The 18762-nt window shown below is 37.5% G+C and overlaps 1 protein-coding gene and 1 pseudogene across 6 annotated transcripts; one reads left to right on the forward strand and one right to left on the reverse strand.

Moving 5' to 3' along the window:
- The first annotated feature begins 107 nt into the window (after positions 1–107).
- Positions 108–5487, forward strand: LOC127813827 (F-box protein At4g00755-like; annotated as a pseudogene).
- Positions 5337–18429, reverse strand: LOC127813743 (probable transcriptional regulator SLK2). 6 transcript variants are annotated; one of them, XM_052354902.1, is made up of 11 exons: positions 18315–18338; positions 18009–18070; positions 16386–17267; positions 16024–16155; positions 15556–15604; positions 14536–14750; positions 14375–14443; positions 13306–13406; positions 13060–13153; positions 12891–12960; positions 5337–6530 (listed from the first exon to the last, which is right to left on the reverse strand). In XM_052354902.1, exons 3-11 carry the CDS (start codon positions 17016–17018, stop codon positions 5635–5637), a joined length of 2259 nt encoding a protein of 752 aa, XP_052210862.1. In that variant the 5' UTR covers positions 17019–17267; positions 18009–18070; positions 18315–18338; the 3' UTR covers positions 5337–5634. The 6 variants fall into 6 exon arrangements, with proteins under 6 accessions (XP_052210862.1, XP_052210847.1, XP_052210855.1 ...); XM_052354887.1 differs by lacking the exon at positions 18009–18070 and having other exon boundaries at positions 16386–17564; positions 18315–18429; XM_052354895.1 differs by lacking the exon at positions 18009–18070 and having other exon boundaries at positions 16386–17471; positions 18315–18426.
- Between the last annotated feature and the right edge of the window lie 333 nt (positions 18430–18762).

Below are 18762 nucleotides of genomic sequence, written 5' to 3' on the forward strand. Positions count from 1 at the left end.
TTTTTACATATAAAATATGTTAAATATTAATTATCATTTGTTACTTATTTTTATTATTCATTTATCTTCTTCCATTTCCATTTTCTTTTCCTCTCACTATTTCCATCTTCTATTGCTCTTCTCTCTCTCCCAAGAAAGCCTAGAACAAAAGTTTGGCAAAGAAAGATAGAGAAAGCAAGTAACTTGGTCTCTTCTAACAAAATTAAAGCACATTTCGCTATTTATCTCTTCTAATAAAATTAAGGAACTAAGCGTTGAAGAGCTCACAAGGAAGGGTCATTCCAAGATCAAGATAACTTTACGGATTTGCTGATCACATAATGCGAATTTTTAGTTTTGCCCTTTCAGAGTCCCGAATTTTCTCGTCTCATGGTTATCATCTCCAAACCATCCTAACAAACTGTGGCTGTAGGCTATGGCTGTGGCTGTTTGGCGGTCGGTGTGGTTCGAGAACTCTCTGTTGCTTTCGGCTTTTTTCATCTTTCTTAATGGGTTTTCAGTTAGATCCATCTATTTATGGCAAGGTACCACCCCTTCTCCTTTCATTCTTGAAATCTGGGATTTGATTTTCCTCCTGATTTTTTTCGTTTTCCGTGAGAATATAAATTATTTACACTCATTGCTCATAAACCCGCCTCTCTTTCTCTTTTTCCCCAAGTAATTCGTAGGATACTCCAATCAGTTTAGTTTCATTTGTTGCGGATATAACTCTATTTATACATGAATGCAATAATATGTGATGAAAGAAAGGGTTTTTATTATTCCTTGTGGGGCTTTTGCGTTTTGTGATTATGTTTTCGAAGATTAACTTAATAATGTTGTATTGTTATGCTTTTGAAATTGTAATATGTTCTTTCTATTGATTATGAACATTTCTTTCTGAACCAGGTATGGTATGCCGTTGATCATCGACAATTTACGTCCTGTAACTCGTGTAATTTAGCATGAATGGAGGGTTGTGGAGATTTCATACAATGGCTTGGACAGAACATGTCTATAAAGATTATCTGTTGTCTAGATGACCCGTCTGATCTTGTTCGTGTTGCTTTAGCTTCAAGTTCTTGGCGCCGGTTTGGTGAGCTCGCATTTGTAAATTTTGAGCTTCGCTTCAATTTGTGTCTTCTTGTATGTTCCAGCATTTCTTGGACTTGAATCATCTGAGTGAAAATTTTTATTCCAGAAAATTTTCTGTTCTGGACAACAGTGGTGCTCCATGATCATTTTCATATTCTAGTTCTAACTTTTATGATGTTATGAATTGGGATCAATGAGATTCCTTTGGCCATGTTTTCTTCGTTTTTAGTGCATGCTTTTTGTTGTTCCGTTGAATGCTTTCTTTGGTGTTGAAATAATTTAAGTTCTTTGTACGTGACACAATTATTTAGCATTGTTAAAGCCGCAGGGGCGGATGCATGCGTGAGGCTAAGGGAAGCTCACAATTAAAAATATTTTTTTAATATTAAAAATATTTTTTTAATATTAAAAATATTTTTTTAATATAAAAATTAATCTTTTAATATAAAAAATAATAAATTTTACTAATAATTCAGTCAAAAAAAAATTTCAGCCCACTCCAAAATTTGTGATTTATAATTTTATATCTCAAAAAAAAAATTTAGTCTTTCCCTACATAGATTTCTGGATCCGTCCCTAATTAAAGGTGGCTTTAACTGTTTCATTGATCTTTTCTGATGTGGCTTTAAGATCACGTAGTAATTGCAAATGGCCTCTCCAAGCAGCTTCGTCTAAGAATGTTTCCAGAAATATCTAGTGTTGCCCATGTTATTGAAGTGAAAAACATGGTAGAACCGGCAGAGCAGATCAGGCCTGGAAATTCTACGGAATGGGAATGCTTGGAGAAGGGATCACAAGGTTTATGTCTTTTTAGCCCGGGGCCTTACCAATTTTAGGAGAAAGGATTGCATTTTGGAGGCAATTAGTGCATCCAGCACTGATAACTACCCTGAAGAAAGCATTCGGAATACATTGGAACCGAGAGATAGGATTGAAGATGGAGCTTCGTATTGGTCGAGTAAAGGCAAAAGTGATGCTGCAGTTCCTGAGACACTAAAGTACAAGTACATGTTGACTGCAAAGTTGTGCCTTGTTACTGAAATTCGTGTGCAGCCATTCCAGGGTTAAATTTGATTCTGCCCCCAAGATCGAGCGGTCGGATAAATGATATGTCAAATTCACATCGATGGGTCGAGAGTTCGATTCTCGTCCTAAACAATGAGGCAAAGTCTCACGTTTGTGATTTATCTCCTTTGTCGAAATCGAGGGCACGAGCGGCGAGAGCCGCACAAGGACGGTCAACCCAAGGTTAATTTTGATTCTTTTTGACATGTGTTTTTACTACTGTATATTTTTCTGCCCGGTGTTTTTTGCGTTCCCCTTACCGAAAGAAACTAGATTTGTATTGCATATTTTCAGTCTGGATTTCCTATATGTTCAGCACAGGCCGTACGCGTTAGAATGGGACACCCCAGGCCAGCAGTGGATATAGAAAGTGACACAAGAGATGATCCTGCAGCTGGCCACGGGCCCAATGGTATACCTCGCCAGACTTTCCTATGGCTCAGGTGAGTTTCACAGTTCTTACGTGGTTGCAGTCCTTTTGGTTGGACAGAAGCTTTTCTGAAATGGGACAAGAGCAGAGTAAAGATGAGCCTTGGCATAACAATAAGGTTGCTCCAATTTGACCTCTAAATCACAGGTTCAAGTTGGGAAACAGCGACTTATAAAAAGAAGAAAAAAGGTCGGGAAACGGCCTCCTTGCTATGCAAGAGTAAGGCTGTAATGCGGGAGCCTCGTGCACTAGGTTCATTTTTTTTTTTTTTTATAGGAAGCTAAGAAAATGCTAGAAAAGGTGGAGAGTAATAAATCAGCACGGGAAGAGCATCACCAGAGTCCATCAGTCCAAATGAGTGCAAGGCAGACAAAAGAGGGGATGAATTTCATTATCTTTATGTAAATGCCCTTCAATCAAAACCCATGCTGTTGATACTCGAAATGATAAAGTGAAGGAACTCTTTCTGCTCAACCAAACTGGAAGAGGAAAAGTCGGTCAGTTTTATCTTCCCTTTTATCTTATCCTCCATCCTGTTTTCTTTTCCTGCTATCAAATATAGGATCTATTTTCTTGGGATATGTACGCACACATACATATAAATTGATTTTCTGCATTCACTCTGGAAGCTCTAGAGATGGAGCAGCCCTTAAATCTATCAACGGGTCCAATATTGTCCGCTATGAGCAAATTGCATTCCCATTTAATTCTCTTTTTCTGCATTTACAGCAAAATTGACTGTATTATCTCAAAATAAACAAGGTTAAATAGCTCTTCATGTTTATTAGGAGAATCGTCTGCAGAAGTTCAAGTTTCCAGAACCTGCCCATTGCATTGGTGGTATCCTGCAAGTAGAGGTCCTGGGGAGGGTCCAGAGACAAGAAATGGATGGGTCATTATATTATGTATGGTAGGTTACTTTCAGTCTGTCTTCCTATTAATGCTGCTCTGAGTTACTTTGAACGACTCTCTGATTTTATGCTATGGAGCACTACTCCATAAGTGCACAGCACCATGCTTGATAAATTCAGTGTTTCACCTCTAGTCCAACCCGACAGAAGCATGTACCTATAGCTAACAATATGCATGCCCACAGCCACATATACTCGGCAACATATTAACACATGATGCATCTCACAATCATGCATTCACAACCCATGTAAATCATTGTTATGCTCATTCTATGCACATTTATGGAAAGGATGAATGATCTTATAGAGAGAAATGCTGGAATCCCCTTTCAGGCTCTTCCCCACCCTATACTCAATAAGACTCTTCCCCTACTTGCAGACAGGCAAGGCCACACACACTAGCACTATGTAGACGGCTCACTGCATCCCATGCCCCTCTCACTTGTACACAAGGCACCCCAGCTCACAGCGTGCCTCCTCACAAGTATAAGTCACCTTATCACACAATACCCGGTTTGGAAAATTCCCCTGCACTGCCCATGTAGAGCTAGCTTTATATAGGCTTTAGTGCTAGCAGGAGGTTTCCGTAATTATCAGGCTACCAACCACATTCCATACGTTCCCTTCTCTTCTCCACATGGTTTGTGGACGACATTTCCAATGAGGCAATCGTACACAACTGCACGCACATCCACCCCACACATAGAATAGGTACAAATATACCAATTTGCCTCTTACAATGGCCTTACCATTTCCCCCACCATCTCTTGGACCATTATAACTAATATTCCTCTTAAAGATATTGCCACATCATCATTAATTTTCATTAACTAAGGCCTAAATTGGAGTAATTTAGCACGGTTTCCTTAAAAGAATTTTGTTCTCAAAATTTGATACAGCATACACTTGTTCCTCCTTTCACTCGCGGTACCATCTGTATGCCAGCCTAACCCGTCAAATTATCACATTTATTGTTTTTCCTGAAGGGTTCTCATGTACATGGGCATCGGTGTCTCTTGCCACTCCCAACTTGGACCATCTGGGATCCATTAAAGGCTGTATCCTTAACCCTTATAGTAGTTACTAGCTTATAGTGATCCACTTAAAGTCAATGTGCACTGGTATACACCCTAGTATTTTTTCCAGCAGAGGCCAAAGCCCAAAGCCCAAAGGGGTATAAAGGATACAATCATTAATCTGGCCTAGTTTTTATGGGCGGAGAATAGCGTTCGTCAGTGGCAGTATTTTTAAAGAAAAATAAAAGGACAAAAATACTAAATTGATTCTTTTTTTTTACTGGAAATTTCTGAATCACATTATGTTTAAAGGCAAGGATGGTAATTGAGAATTAAGAAGTTATAATTCTGCTTTTGAGACATATATGGTTACTGCCAAAGGAAGTTTGCTATTTATAAATATTGGCAATCTTATATTCAGTGTGAAGTTCTCCCTAAAAATATTTTTGTGGGACTATTAAGTCCTGCCTTGATTGTGGTGTTTAATGGTACGGTTTTGCTAAAGTGTGAGCAGAGCAGGTGGTGACAAGTTCCTATAAGCCTAGCAGCATGGCTTGCACATGCAAATTGATGCCTAGGATTCAATACAACCACCACTAATTAGATCAAAACATATTTGTTTACTTTTCTTTCACAACCTATTTGATGCAAAGTTTCTTGATCGATCACGTCTCTTGGGGGTGTTGCAGTGTCTCGCATGTTCAAGCTGTTGGGCAAAGCCTGAAGAACTATTTATCACGTGACAAAAACAAAAGCAGTGATTCCAGAGCATGGGATACATGCATGTGTGTGTGTGTGTGTGTGTGTGTGTGTGTGTAAATGCAGCAGCACGCACTCCAGTTGATGAAAGACACTAGCAATCTATGAGTTTCGTGTCCGTTAAATTACACTTGCAATGCTTTGGCAGCCGAAAATCCAGAGGGCGTAAAACAAGACAGAAGAGACAGACTATATGTGACGCCGCCTACTTGAGGGGAGTACTAATTCTAGACGTTCACAACAATCTCCATAATTAAGAAAGCAGAGAAGGAGATTAATTTTTTTAAAAAAAATGAAAATTGCTAATACAAACCTCCTGTACAAACGTAATATTAGCAAGTATAGTGGCAGTAGGAGATGATGGATGATGCATCATCAGTCAAGCCTTCCAGCCAAAGCCCATATTATCATCAAGGTCACCATCAAAAAACCCATTCTCCGCGAACTCCCTGGCTATATCCGGAACCAGTTCCTCTGTCAAATTAAGAGTAGGAGGCATATCTTGTCCTTTCTGGTTGAACCCAGTGTTGCCACCAGCCGCAGAGGAGTCACTGTTGGAAGCTGCTGCTTTAAAACTACTGCTTCTACTTGGCGTAGGGCCGGTGGTACTTCCTCCCGCATTCACAGAGCCTGCAGTGGCTGCTGAGGAATTACTTCCAAACACTACCGCATTTGCGTTTGCGTTTGCATTCTGCCCTGCAACGGATTGCTGCTGCTGCAACCCCCCACCATTGCTACTGTTCATATCCTGCAGCATTTGCTGCATCACATGCTGTTGTACAGCCTGGTTGCTGTGAGGCATCTGCGGATAAGTTTGTTGTTGCATCACATTGCCATTCAGGGACCGTTGGTGTGGCTGTTGCTGCTGTGATAGTTGGGCATTTGTAATACCACTAACAGGTGGCATGGTCCCCGGTGCTAGAACACGCCCTTGAAATGATGAAGATGGACTCTGGTTAGCATTGTTAAAGGAAGATGATGCTTCTTGTTGAAGTGAATTTGAGTTTGAATTCATCGAGTTCTGTCTCATCAGTAGGTTCTGGTAGTTGGTCAGTGCCAAAGCAACTTGCGCTGAACCACTTAAAGCCCCTCTGCCAACCATGTGGTGATTATTACTCATCTGGCCGCTAAGTCCAGGATGCAATGCCATTAATTTACTGAGAGTGTTACGATCAGTTGGCAGACCCTGAATAGTTGCCAGCTGCTCCATATCATGCATCTTTGGCGTCTGCAGCTTGGCAGCAGTAGAATGCCGAGGATAATTTTTCAGGCCCTCTGCAAATGAATATCTGTATCAGATCCAGTAAAAAGTAGATACACAACGTTGATGGTAGTGTGGATGTCCACAGTAACCCAGGCCTTATGCAAAATTTGAATGATAGGAATAGGAAGGCAACATAGATATCTAATTCCAGACCGTATTCACCCTATCATCTATATACATCAGGGATAAGGGAAGTTTTGATACACTACTCACAGTAAAATAGAGGGTTTGCTAATGAGGTTCACCAAACCCAAATCTAGGTTCCCAAACCCGTGCACCCAAATCAAAAACTCCAGATCTAGGTTCCCAAGTCTGTGAACCCAAATCAACAACCCTAGATCTCGATTCCCAAACCCATATCTGGGGTCGCAGTTGACCAAAACCGAGATGTAGGTTTGGCCAGCAGTGAAACAATGAGGAGAAAGAACCAGATGCCCACTGGAATTATCGGCAGTAACCAAAACAACAGTAACCAAAACAAAAGGAAGATTCTCACGACTTGAACAAAAAGCAGCAGCAGCAGCTAAGAAGCTTAAGCAGAATATGAGAAACAGCCTTCGTTTGTTTAAGAAACTGAGATGAAACAAAAATTGAAAAGGTGTGTTCTAATTTTTTCCCCAAACGAAATACAGGTGAGCTTTTTCTTATTTTCAAAAAATTTGAAGATAGAAACAAAAAACTAAAATTGTAAGTAAAATCCAACAACCCCTTAATGTTTTAACAAAAATTGAGAAGTTCAACACATACAATTATTGCTAATTAGTTTATTAATTATTAATAACTATCTTTGAACAGTTAATACTTTTTTATCTATTAATACTACTAAATCTACCCATTTATTTAATTAGTTCACCATAAGAAATTACTAGTTTTTTCTAACAATCAATTGACAATATTGCCAAATAATAATTTAGCTGTTCTATTTATTTCTTTTTATGTATCATTACATATTACATTTTTCAATATTATTAACCGTTAGGACACCCACGTGAAGTGAATATTACATTTTTCAAGAATAAAAAAGGGAAACAGACATAGGACAGCCACGTGAGCATTACATGGGCATTTCCAATATTTCTTAACGGTTAAAGGAAAGAAACTGAATTAAACTAAGACCACTCATGGAAAACAGCGGTACGTTGACCACTCATTTTTAAGTTATTTTTATTCCTTTCATGACCAAAAACTTTTCAAATGCACAAAAACCCTCTTCTCTATAACAAGATAGCACGTCTAAAACAAATTAAAATCACATTAGAAGGTTTAAAATCACATGGCCAAACCACTTATTGTTTCACGCATCTTATTTTTGGTAATAGTCACTCTAATCTTATAATGTATTAACCTTAATTCTATTTTTTCTTGCATGGTCACAAATCTATCGTAATATCATCCTCATTACGCTTATATTTTGTCATGTTAGTGTTTTATTATCCAATGTTCTGTAAGACACAACAAAATTGGCCCTGTACCATTTAATAAATTTTTCTTTAATGGGATTTTACCATGCATAACACGTCAAACACATTTCTCCATTTTACTCATTCTGGCTTAGTTTATGTTTGGGAGAGACTTAGAAATGGAATGTAATGGAATGGTATGGAAGGAAAGATTTTTTCTCATTTGCGAGAGGAGGGGATGGAATGTACTTTCTTCTTGCTTGGAAGAGTTACGAAAATAGATGGAATGGAAAATTATTAAACAACAAATGATTATTATAGCCTCATAATGAATAAATGAAAAGATGAATACATAAATATTGAGGCTACTTTTGTTCATACAATATCAAAATTTCCCCCCCACTTGCATTCCTCCTTCCATTCTCCACCAAATTGGGGGAGACAGGAAAATGTAGATTTTGAGGAGAATGGATGGAAACCCTTTCCATCTTCCATCCATTTCTATTCCATTTATTCCTCCCCAACAAAGTATACCTCATTCCATCCCCCTCCCCCAAACACACTTCTAATACTTTCAGTAATATTATCAATAGACTTCTCAACTTTTTGGACGATTGATCCAAGAAATCTATACTAATCTTTTTTTGAAATCACTTGAAGTTCAAGTCTCACCATAACATTATTCACACTTGTACTTTTACTAAACTTGCATTCTATGTATGCAGTTTTTCCATCTACTCAAGTTAAAGCCTTTGGATTTTAAAGTGCACCTCTATATCTAGAGCTTAATACTCACATGTTCTTTTGTCTCATCTATCAAGCCAATATTGTCTAAAAATAGCATACACCAAGGCTGCTTGAATGAATTTGATGAATTCATCCCTCACTATGGCAAAGAGATACGAGCTTAGAGCAAATCCTAGATGTATTCCAATTGTAATTGGAAAAGCCTCAATGTCTTCTCCATATACTCTAATGCATGTTCTGCTCTACGAAAATGTTATGGTCCACTGTAAGGTATGGGACTTGTCCCACATTGGAAGTTCAGCCTTCTAGCGTAGAGTTTATAACTTCTTGGGCACCCTCCCCTTAACAGCTAGCTTTTGAGGGTGAGTTCTACCCGAGGGTTGTAACAGTGGTATTAGAGCCGACCCTATGGCTCCCAGTGAAAGCGAGCGGCGACGGAGGTGACGTCGGCATTGCAGTGTTCGTCCGAGACTAGCAGTGGCTAGTGCACAGCCTGCCGTCGTAGGCGCCGGGCTGCAGAGCGTGATGGTATGTTATGGTCCATTGTAAGGTATGGGACTTGTCCCACATTGGAAGTTTAGTCTTCTGGTGTGGGGTTTATAACCTCTTGGGCACCCTCCCCTTAACAACTAGCTTTTGAGGGTGAGTTCTACCTAAAGGTTGTAACAGATACATATCTTTGATAACACATGTATAAGCAACCTACGGAAACTCTTTTACAGGCTATTTCTAAATCTATGAACACCTTTTCATTAGCTTCCATTGTTGACCTGATGATAGTGGGCATGGAAATAAATATTTTGGGAGATATTATTCTAGGCACAAATATTGAAAGCATATTTTGTTTATTTCTTTTCCAATTAATCTTTTATTTCTTACCTTGTTAATCTTTGATTGTGTTTTGTTTCCATTGCTTAGATTCTTAGTTGGGATAGGATTTATAGACAACATAAACCCTTTTGGGGAGTAGTTTTTTCAGCCTTGATATTCACATGATATTGATTTGAATTTCTGATTGATTGTTCTTTGAATTTGTTCTTATTCTCTCTTGGCTCTACATTGCCCAGTGCATGAAATTAAATTGATCTCCACACACTTCTTTTTTTTTCTCAACCTTCGCCCAAAATGCTCCCCCAAAGTTTCATAGTGTAGGAATTTTCAGAGTTCTTGTATATGCACAGCACAGATTTACAGTCATATTTAAGGTGAGTCTTGACACCTTCATAAGGAAACTAGCAATCTATCTTCTAAGGAAACTAGCTATTTGTCACAACCCTTGGGTATTATAGGGGCAAACACAGCACAGATTTACAGTCATATTTAAGGTGAGTCTTGACACCTTCATAAGGAAACTAGCAATCTATCTTCTAAGGAAACTAGCTATTTGTCACAACCCTTGGGTATTATAGGGGCAAAGCTGTAATTGAGTTACAATTACAGTGAGGGGGTATTTTTGTAATCTGGTTACAGCACATGGGCGTTGTTATTCTGTTATTCTAGAATATATTGTTAGATAGATGCTAGCTGATGCCTATAAAAGGCCACTTGTAGTAGGTGGGGAGGCATCTTGATGATAAATGAAATTGAATTCTATTAATTCTATTCTCCCTTAATTTTCTCTCGGTTCTTCCTCTCTCCCCCTAATTCTGCTCTATCTCTCCCTCCAATTCTTCTCTGTTTCTTCCCTGAATTCCTTCCAATTCCTTCCTAGACCCTAGCTAAACCCTAGGGTCATGACACTATTAAGGAAACATAAACAATTAGGAAACAAACTAATTAGGCAGCTAATTGATACAGGAAAACAGCTAACTGTACATTCTATATCTACATTAGAAAACATAATCATCTGCATTCAATGGTGAGCCAATTTGCTGAGTAAGTCCTTCTATTTCCTTTATTCCAACACATAGTAAAGAAATGCTATTTGGACACTCAAGTTTGGCACTTATTGTGACACTCTGCATTGATGTCTTGTACTGTGTTACTTCAATGCAAATGTACAAGACATTAATATGAAGGGTCAACAAAAGTGTCAAACTTGAGTGTCCAAATAGCATTTCCAATCATAGTATAGCTCATTACTTTGATCCCACTACAATTTTCACAGTATTTAATATCTCATTTTTCATTCGTTAGTTATCCTCTTTGATTCAAGAATCACATTAATAATTTTGTTAACCATAAAATACCTTTATAGCATGCTTAATTCTATTAAGATATTATTCAGTCCAATTGTTTTTACCATTCATCGTTTTTGCCAATACTTTTTACCTCCTTTTGATACCTATTTACCAATACTTTCTGGTTTTCATCTTTTCTACAATTTACTTGCTTCAAATCTATAGTTCTTCTTTCTTTTGCTTTAGCTAATTTATATATATATATATATATATATTATATATATTTTTTATTTCTCCATCTTTTGTGTCAAATCAACTATAGAATTTTTTGTAAGCTTTTGACCTTGCTTCACCAACAGCCTTCTTGGCCTCCGTTTTAGCTAAAACATCTCTTCAGAATTCTCATTAAGGAATGTATGCCAAGTCTTGTAGCAAGTTTTCCTGGTATTGATTTTTTTCATACCTCCTCACCCTACCACCATGACTCCTTTTAGTTTAGAGCCTTTTTCTTCTCTTACAAGATGTTGTGACTTGAACTCTAGTAGCCATCTAATTCCACATTAGATTTGTCTCACCTTTCACAATTGAATATCTTCTATCATACTTTTTTTAAAAAAAATAAATAAATAACTTGCTTTTTGCCTTTTTATGTTCCACCATTTGATTATCACATTTCACTTCTTAGCATCCTTTGTTCTACATTTTTTTGTATAGAAGTTGAGAACAATAAGTCTATGTTGAGTGATTACGCACTCTCCCACTATAACTTTAAGATCCTCACAACATAAGCAATCATTTTGCCTCATAAGAAAAAGAAGTATATTTGGATAGTCGATAAGACACTTTTATAAATCAAATGTTCATCTTGATTCTTGAAAATAGTATTAGCTATAACAAAATCATATGCCACAACAAAATCAAAGATAAAATTCCACTCATCATTTTATTCTCAAAAATCATGATCCCACGTGCATCTTTATACTCATTTGCTTCTTATCTACATGGCCAATCAAGTCACCTCTTATGATAATCTTCTTCCCTCTTAAGGATTCTTTACATCTCTAAACTCTCCTAAAATTTTTCATTTATCTCCCTCCCAATCCAACATGTGGAGCGCATACATTGACAGTATCCATTGGAATAACTTTAACTGCTACAATCTTATCTCCTAACCTCTTTTCATCTACTAACTCATCCTTTAAAGTTTTATCCATAGTAATTCCATCCTGTTCCTCACCTAAAGCCTAAATTTTTCAACTTGTTTGTTAATAGAATTTTCTAAAAAAATATATGAATGCTTTTATGGGGCAAGCCTTGGTAGCAATTGCAAACTTTCTCCATTGTGATTGAGAAGTCATAGGTTTTAGTTGTTGAAATAGCCTCTTTGCCAAAATAAAAAAGAAAAAAGTAGAGGGAAAGCAGTGTTCAAATAGAACCATCACCCATCCTTCACAATGCAGGAAGCCTCACCATATTGGTGACACCCTTTAGATAGAAACGCTTTTGTGCAACCACCCTAAATATGTAACGTTTAGGGATAATTACAAAAACATACCAACTTTTGCCATAATGTACACTTTTCATTAAACTTCATGTTAACCTTACAGAAACATATTTTTCTTAACCTAACAAAACATAACTAGGGTCTAAATCTTCATAAAGAAAAATTCTGCAAAAATAGTCAATACACTTTCCAAATATTAATAGAAGTGTTGATAAAATTGTAAGAACAAAAAAAAATTATTTAAAAGATTTTAGGTATCAAAAACTGTTGATAAAACCCTCAAATGATTTTTTTTGAACTTGCAATTTCACAAACATTTTTATCAGTCCTTAAAAAGTGTATTGATTATTTTTACGAATTTTTTCTTTATAAAGATTTAGACCTTAGATATGTTTCTGTTAGGTTAAAAATGGTTCCAAGTATAAAACTATAAGGTTAAGAACTAGTTTAATGAGAAGTGCATATTATGGCAAACCTCAGGTATATTTTATGATTATCCCTAACATTTATATTATGAAAAATACATAATCCTTCAATGTTCCTGCAATACTTGGAATTATTTAAGTGACAGAACACAAGCTACCAGCAAAAAGTAGTTACCAGTTGGCCCAACTTTTTGTTCCTTGCAGAAATCCATTAAGTCTTTCATACTATTGACCACCTCAGATATCTGTTACACACGAATGTGGTAAAACATAAAAACTCAAAAACAAACTGGAAGAGAGTCATACTCAACAGAAAACACCTTGAGAAATAGAAAGCTGCTTACCTGCAAGCATCGCACATATCTTTTGGAAAATCCCAAATCATTTAGTGAATGCAACTCCAATGTCCTAGCCAACTGTCGCCCTGCTGTCACAACCCTGGCATAGGAAGCATAGCAAAATTATCATGTGAGACAATTCTCAAGCAATCAGATAAATGTTCTAGAACTTGGAACAACTAATGGCAGAGGGGTAGATCACAAGAAGATAATAGACGCATTAACTAGAAGGCATCCCGCAAATCAACTCACATATTGCTGTTAGACTGCAAATCCTGCTGAGAAACTCCATCAGATCCACTCTCAGAAATTGTGCTTTGGCATTTTTGTGCAATCTGTAGCAAGTGATTCACCTGCAAAATATGTATGTTTCAGGGGATGGTGTTGAAACCTGTAAAGCTCATACTTTAGTCGTATAACAACTCAATCAAAATTCAACACAGAGCTGGGATGACATTGGGACCTCTGACACATTGTCCACATGATTTCATTCAGTTGGAAGTTCTCAACTGGAACAATTGAATATACATCTTGAAATTATTGGACTATTAAAAATTGCCAATATCCAGCACAAAATGAAAAATGATGATGCATGTTTTTATTCATTGATCAATCAAACCTCTCCTAGGGGCTCACAATTAAGGATTGGCTTCAATCAGCCCAGGCAAGTACTTACAAGGAATTACTAATTAAAGCACATTAGATTTCAATTATAGTTTGTTTACAAGATCCTTCACCACTTATTGAAAATAACAAGAAAATCAAATTGAAGTGGCAGAGGAACATATTTGTATTTATTGATTCTCTAGAATATATTTGCTGAAACTTTTGAGTAGAGATATTCTCTAAGCTTTTGAGGGGAGAATATATAGTTGTGTATTGCACAACCACCCATGGTACACTACAATTAGTAGGGTTTCTGTTTGGCCACTAAGAGAGCTGATTTTTCATTAAAATCATGGAACCAACATTCCTTCTATTTTTTGGCCATTGTTGACCACAGAAAGGAAGATACGCAAGCAGTATTCACATGGGTCCGCATAAGGATCCCTACATTAGTCACCTCCACAATATAGCTCTTGTCATTTTCATTCAATAATCTATGGCTTGCATACAGAGGCACAAACACAATAAACAAGGAAAAAAACAACAAAATGAAGCTACAAGTTATGAAAACTTGAATGTAAAGGACATGCCAAACATTTCATACATTAATGTATTCTTGAAACTTAAATGAGAGTAAGTTTAGGCTAGAGGTTAGAACATGGAATTTTTTTTTTTTTTTTTTTTTTTTTGTTAAGGTTAGAACATGGAAATTTACCTGTGGTGCAACCAACCTACGAAGAAGTAGCTCTTCATGGCGGCGTGCACAAAATTCCCAAGACAGTATCTGAAAGAAGGAAGCATATATGTAAGTGATAATAGGTTATGGACACAAGAAGGAAACTATCAACATCTAACCTTCAAACCATGCCTTATTACCTTTAGATCAGGGGTGAAAATAATACGAAGCTGACCTTCACGAACAACACGAAGTTGCTCATAGACGCTCTCTTGAACTGCTTTCCCATATTCTAGCACCATTATTCCACTAGGAAATCTAGATTCATGCGGCAAGTCCAGGAATAGAAGTTCATCAATAACACCACTCCCAAATTTAATTTCATTAAGCCTAGGGAGTACTTCAAAAGTTGCCTCTGCCAACATCCAGATAGAGAGAGAGAAATGAGTAGGGCAGCTCCATGAATCATATTCATAAAGGTCTTAGTGATCAATCACAAATCAATCTACTACTTAAAAGATTATATCAAATCAAAGATCTGAACACCTCTTTTTAATCAATAAAAACCCTAAAGCATCTTCTTTTTATTAATATTAAAAACAGATTTACATGGTTCATGTGCAATCACACAAAATTCATAGAAATATCAACTCAGATTTGAAGTAGTCATATGGATGCTGGGTAACTTTGCAACTACATCATGGAGGTAAGGGGCTGCAACCCTTACTAAATGCAAACTGCTGTGCAGCCAAGTGTGCAGGTAAGAACTGCCAAAGATTGATACAAATTAATCCTGATATATTCTCTTTGTGAATCTAATTCATTTCTTAACGTTTTTAATTGGCACAATTTTTTTGCCACTGCCATACCTCCACAAAGACGTGTAGGAGAATAATAACCATCAACAACAATGGATTAACCCAAAACCAAAAATAAAACTATCCAAGTTAGTCCATTTTTTCAAAGTACATAGTCATTATTGTCATTATGAATTTAGGAATTATTAAAATAATGCAACTTGTTTAACTTGAAAGATGAAAACATTCGGCACAAGCATCTGAACAACTGTTTTGAGATTAAACTATATCAAATCTTACCAAAAAAATGACAGCTAACAAATACCCGTGGCCACAATTAACATACGAGGGTATAGAGTTGCAAAAAGTATTAGATATCATTAAAGGCACACCATCCAATCAAAAAAGTCTTGATTTACTTACCAAAACCTCTTCCAGATTTTGAACCGCATATTTCACAGTGCCAGGCATCCTGAAAAGAAAGAAAAACAACTGAGAATTTTTTTCTTATGGGAAATAATATATTTCAGAATGTGTCTTAATTAATAGTTACCAAAAACAATCCAATTTTAGGGCAATCATCAATTGGCTTTGCTCATCGTGCGCGCACACATGTGAATAAGCTAACAAAATTGTGATGCATATTTCTTTTACAAATTCGTGATGGATGCGCATATATGGGTTTCAGATTTCTAGTGAAAATCAAGAGACACAAAAACTATGTCAAAAACATGAGACTGGACACTTGTCAACACAAATCGGAAATATGAAACGGGGAATTTGATCGATGATCAAGTAAAAATCATGTAAACTAGCAAGCAAATGTGCAGAAATTTAGTATAGTTGAGAGGATAATTTTAAAAATCATAAGTTGATAACAAAGAAACTGACCACAGTTGCCTGAGGAAAAACACCAAGAGAGTGATGCCCGACATTATCATATAATGACAAACACCATCTTTTCTTCCCGCGTGGGGAGTAATACTCTGCAACAAACTTCCTCCAATACGCAATAGAATTGTCCTGTTAGAATAAACAATATTATAAAAGATCAGATCAATCTCAAAGCTCCAAATCTAGTGCATCAAGAGGCAAAAATTGAAGTCATGAATATAAATGACAGGGCTTGAGTATATTGGAGCTGGAAAAAATGAAAAATAAAAACAAATAGAATTCTCTAAAGCTCCAGTCAGAAATGGGCAATATATGAAAAGGTAAATGTTACTTGATTTAATATATATAGATCCACTTACAGTGGGGCGTTGCCGCTGATGGTATAGATATTGCATTAGCCGCCGGGAACATACGCCATTATCATATGGACGTTTTATGGAAGACTGCATGCCCTGTTGTTGAAGCTGCTGTCTCAACTGCATCTGCTGTTGCTGTTGTTGTTGTTGCTGCTGCTGCTGCTTCTGCTGTTGCAGTAAGTAGGTTCGGTGCGCTGGTGGGATAGACTGCAGAAATTGGTGCTGTTGATGCAGTCTCTGCTGCTGAATCAAAGCTTGAAACTGAGGACCGTGGGTTGGTAATTGCATGGAGTCCTGCCTCTGCAGTAGCTGTTGCAGAACTTGCTGCTGTTGCACAATATCCTCTTGCTTGACATCCACTCGGGGTTTCTTCTGCAACTGGGGCATATTGTTTGGATCCTGAATGAACGAGCCAGGGATCCGTGAGCCAGTGGGAAGTGAAACTTGGCCCATTCTTGATGTGGGCAAGGATGTTGCACTAGAAGCCCCTGGTTGCTGCTGGCCCGGTGGAACCTGGTGGGAGTTCGGGTCTTGATTGGTGTTCTGCTGCACTACAGAAGATCCATCCATAACTGATGAGCCCGAAATGCTTATATTATTGGATGAGAATGACATAGGTGAAGCGGGTAGACGCATGTATGAATCTGTATTGATACTTGCACTTCTCTGAAGATGAGGCCCTCCTGAAAGCCCCGAGTTGGCATCTGTAACCAATGAACTTGCACCAACACTTGGCCCTGAACTTGGCACACTGTTTAAGATTGTGTTACTTGCATCTGCAGAAACAGGACCCAGATTCGAACGTCCAGCTCCTGGAATCGAATTTGATGAGTTTCCAAAAGATGAAGTCAGGTGAGAATTCCCCACAGAAGACTGCCCATCTCCCTGGAAAAAGATGCCGGAACTAGATGAAGAATGTGCTAGCCCTCCAGCCACACGAGAAGGTGCCATGGATGGCACCGTCGCCTGGTGACCAGAATCTAAATAGCTCTCCAGAGCTAGCCCTTACAGCTCTATTATAGAAATAATGGGATAAGATTCCTCAAAGGACAGAGCAATATAACCTCGTAGTAGAACCCCCAAGAACTACTGCTTCAAAGTCCCAATAACACAACACAATATTATTAATCTCCTCTTTTGACTATATACAGAGTCAAAACTTACCCTTCAGGTAACTAATATCTGATCAAGACAACATAAAAAAATAAATTTCATAAGTTCTTCAGTGACCTAATCATTTTCAGTGTTTTCATTGCTGCATCTGTTGAAATTTTGCAGGGATCTAAAATGACTGGAAAACATAGGAAACAGAAGGCTTATCAGCTAAAAGCTCAATATAAGTAACCCTCCACATCAGAACCTAACTCACACGAAGCAAAGATCCCATATAAAAACAAACAAAACAACCAAAAACAGCCTACAGTTATCAAAAACAACGAATCCCCAATTATATTTTTACAAAACCCTAATTTCAGATTAGCTAGAAAAGAACAAGAAGACCAACATTGACTAAAAGTAAGAATTTCTCCACATTCAGAAACTATCAAGCTTCGAATTGAATTCAATGAAAACTACAACACTCCATTAATCAAACAAAGTCCAAAACCCGAACTATATTAGAATTACTTGAAAAGCGGCAAAGCTATCAAACCGGAAACTGTGCAAATCAGATACGTAATCGCGAAAATCTACAACAGAAAAGCACCAGCTTGTCGTCAATTTAAGAGCTAAGCAGCTTAAATTCAAAGATCGATTATGAAACGATAAATTCACACGGAAAATTGCACAAAAAGAGGTTGGGGCTTTCCGGGGTCGTAGTAATTCTGCTGATGTATATGTATGTATATGGAGTAGCCATATATACATTCGAAAAATTAAATTAAAGGAGGAAGAAGAAGAAAAGATGAAAGAAGTAATAGTGCAACTACGAACCTCGGAAGAAGGAGCTGGACAAGATTTTGGTGACGCGTTCTTCGGAACTGAATCGGAGAGAGAGAGAAAGAATTGGGGTCGACATTATATAGCTAGCGGGAATTGCAGAGGATATTTACCGGCTGCACCGGTGGGTAACCCTAGGAGACAGCCTATAGCCAGTGGCTCACGGGACACGTGTCACGGTGATGATAGTGATCAGCAGTCGGTGCGAGATCGCGCGGTAGCGACGCGAGGTCGGGTCGGGCACTTTGATGGCTACGTGTCACCATTCGGTTGGATGCTTTTTACAATGATATTATAGAGTTTATACACTCAAGTACACTGAAATTAATAAAGTTTATACATCTATGGAAATTTAATAATAATATAATACAGAGTGTTTGTAGGTACAAGTGTAATTAAACGTACGAACTCCGCGTATAAATAATATTTTTGTAAATTAAAT

Source organism: Diospyros lotus, chromosome 1, assembly GCF_014633365.1.
Source record: "Diospyros lotus cultivar Yz01 chromosome 1, ASM1463336v1, whole genome shotgun sequence".
Classification (NCBI taxonomy): Eukaryota; Viridiplantae; Streptophyta; class Magnoliopsida; order Ericales; family Ebenaceae; genus Diospyros; species Diospyros lotus.

What these genes read in the sequence shown, in the direction of transcription:
- LOC127813743 (XM_052354887.1), bottom strand. Translation starts at nt 17,333, where the DNA reads ATGGCACCTTCTCGTGTGGCTGGAGGGCTAGCACATTCTTCATCTAGT. An exon ending in ATCAGCGGCAACGCCCCACT is followed by an intron (nt 16,156 to 16,385) that starts GTAAGTGGATCT and finishes TTATTCTAACAG; the next exon opens with GACAATTCTATTGCGTATTG. An exon ending in ACAAAAAGTTGGGCCAACTG is followed by an intron (nt 6,531 to 12,890) that starts GTAACTACTTTT and finishes ATTCATTTGCAG; the next exon opens with AGGGCCTGAAAAATTATCCT.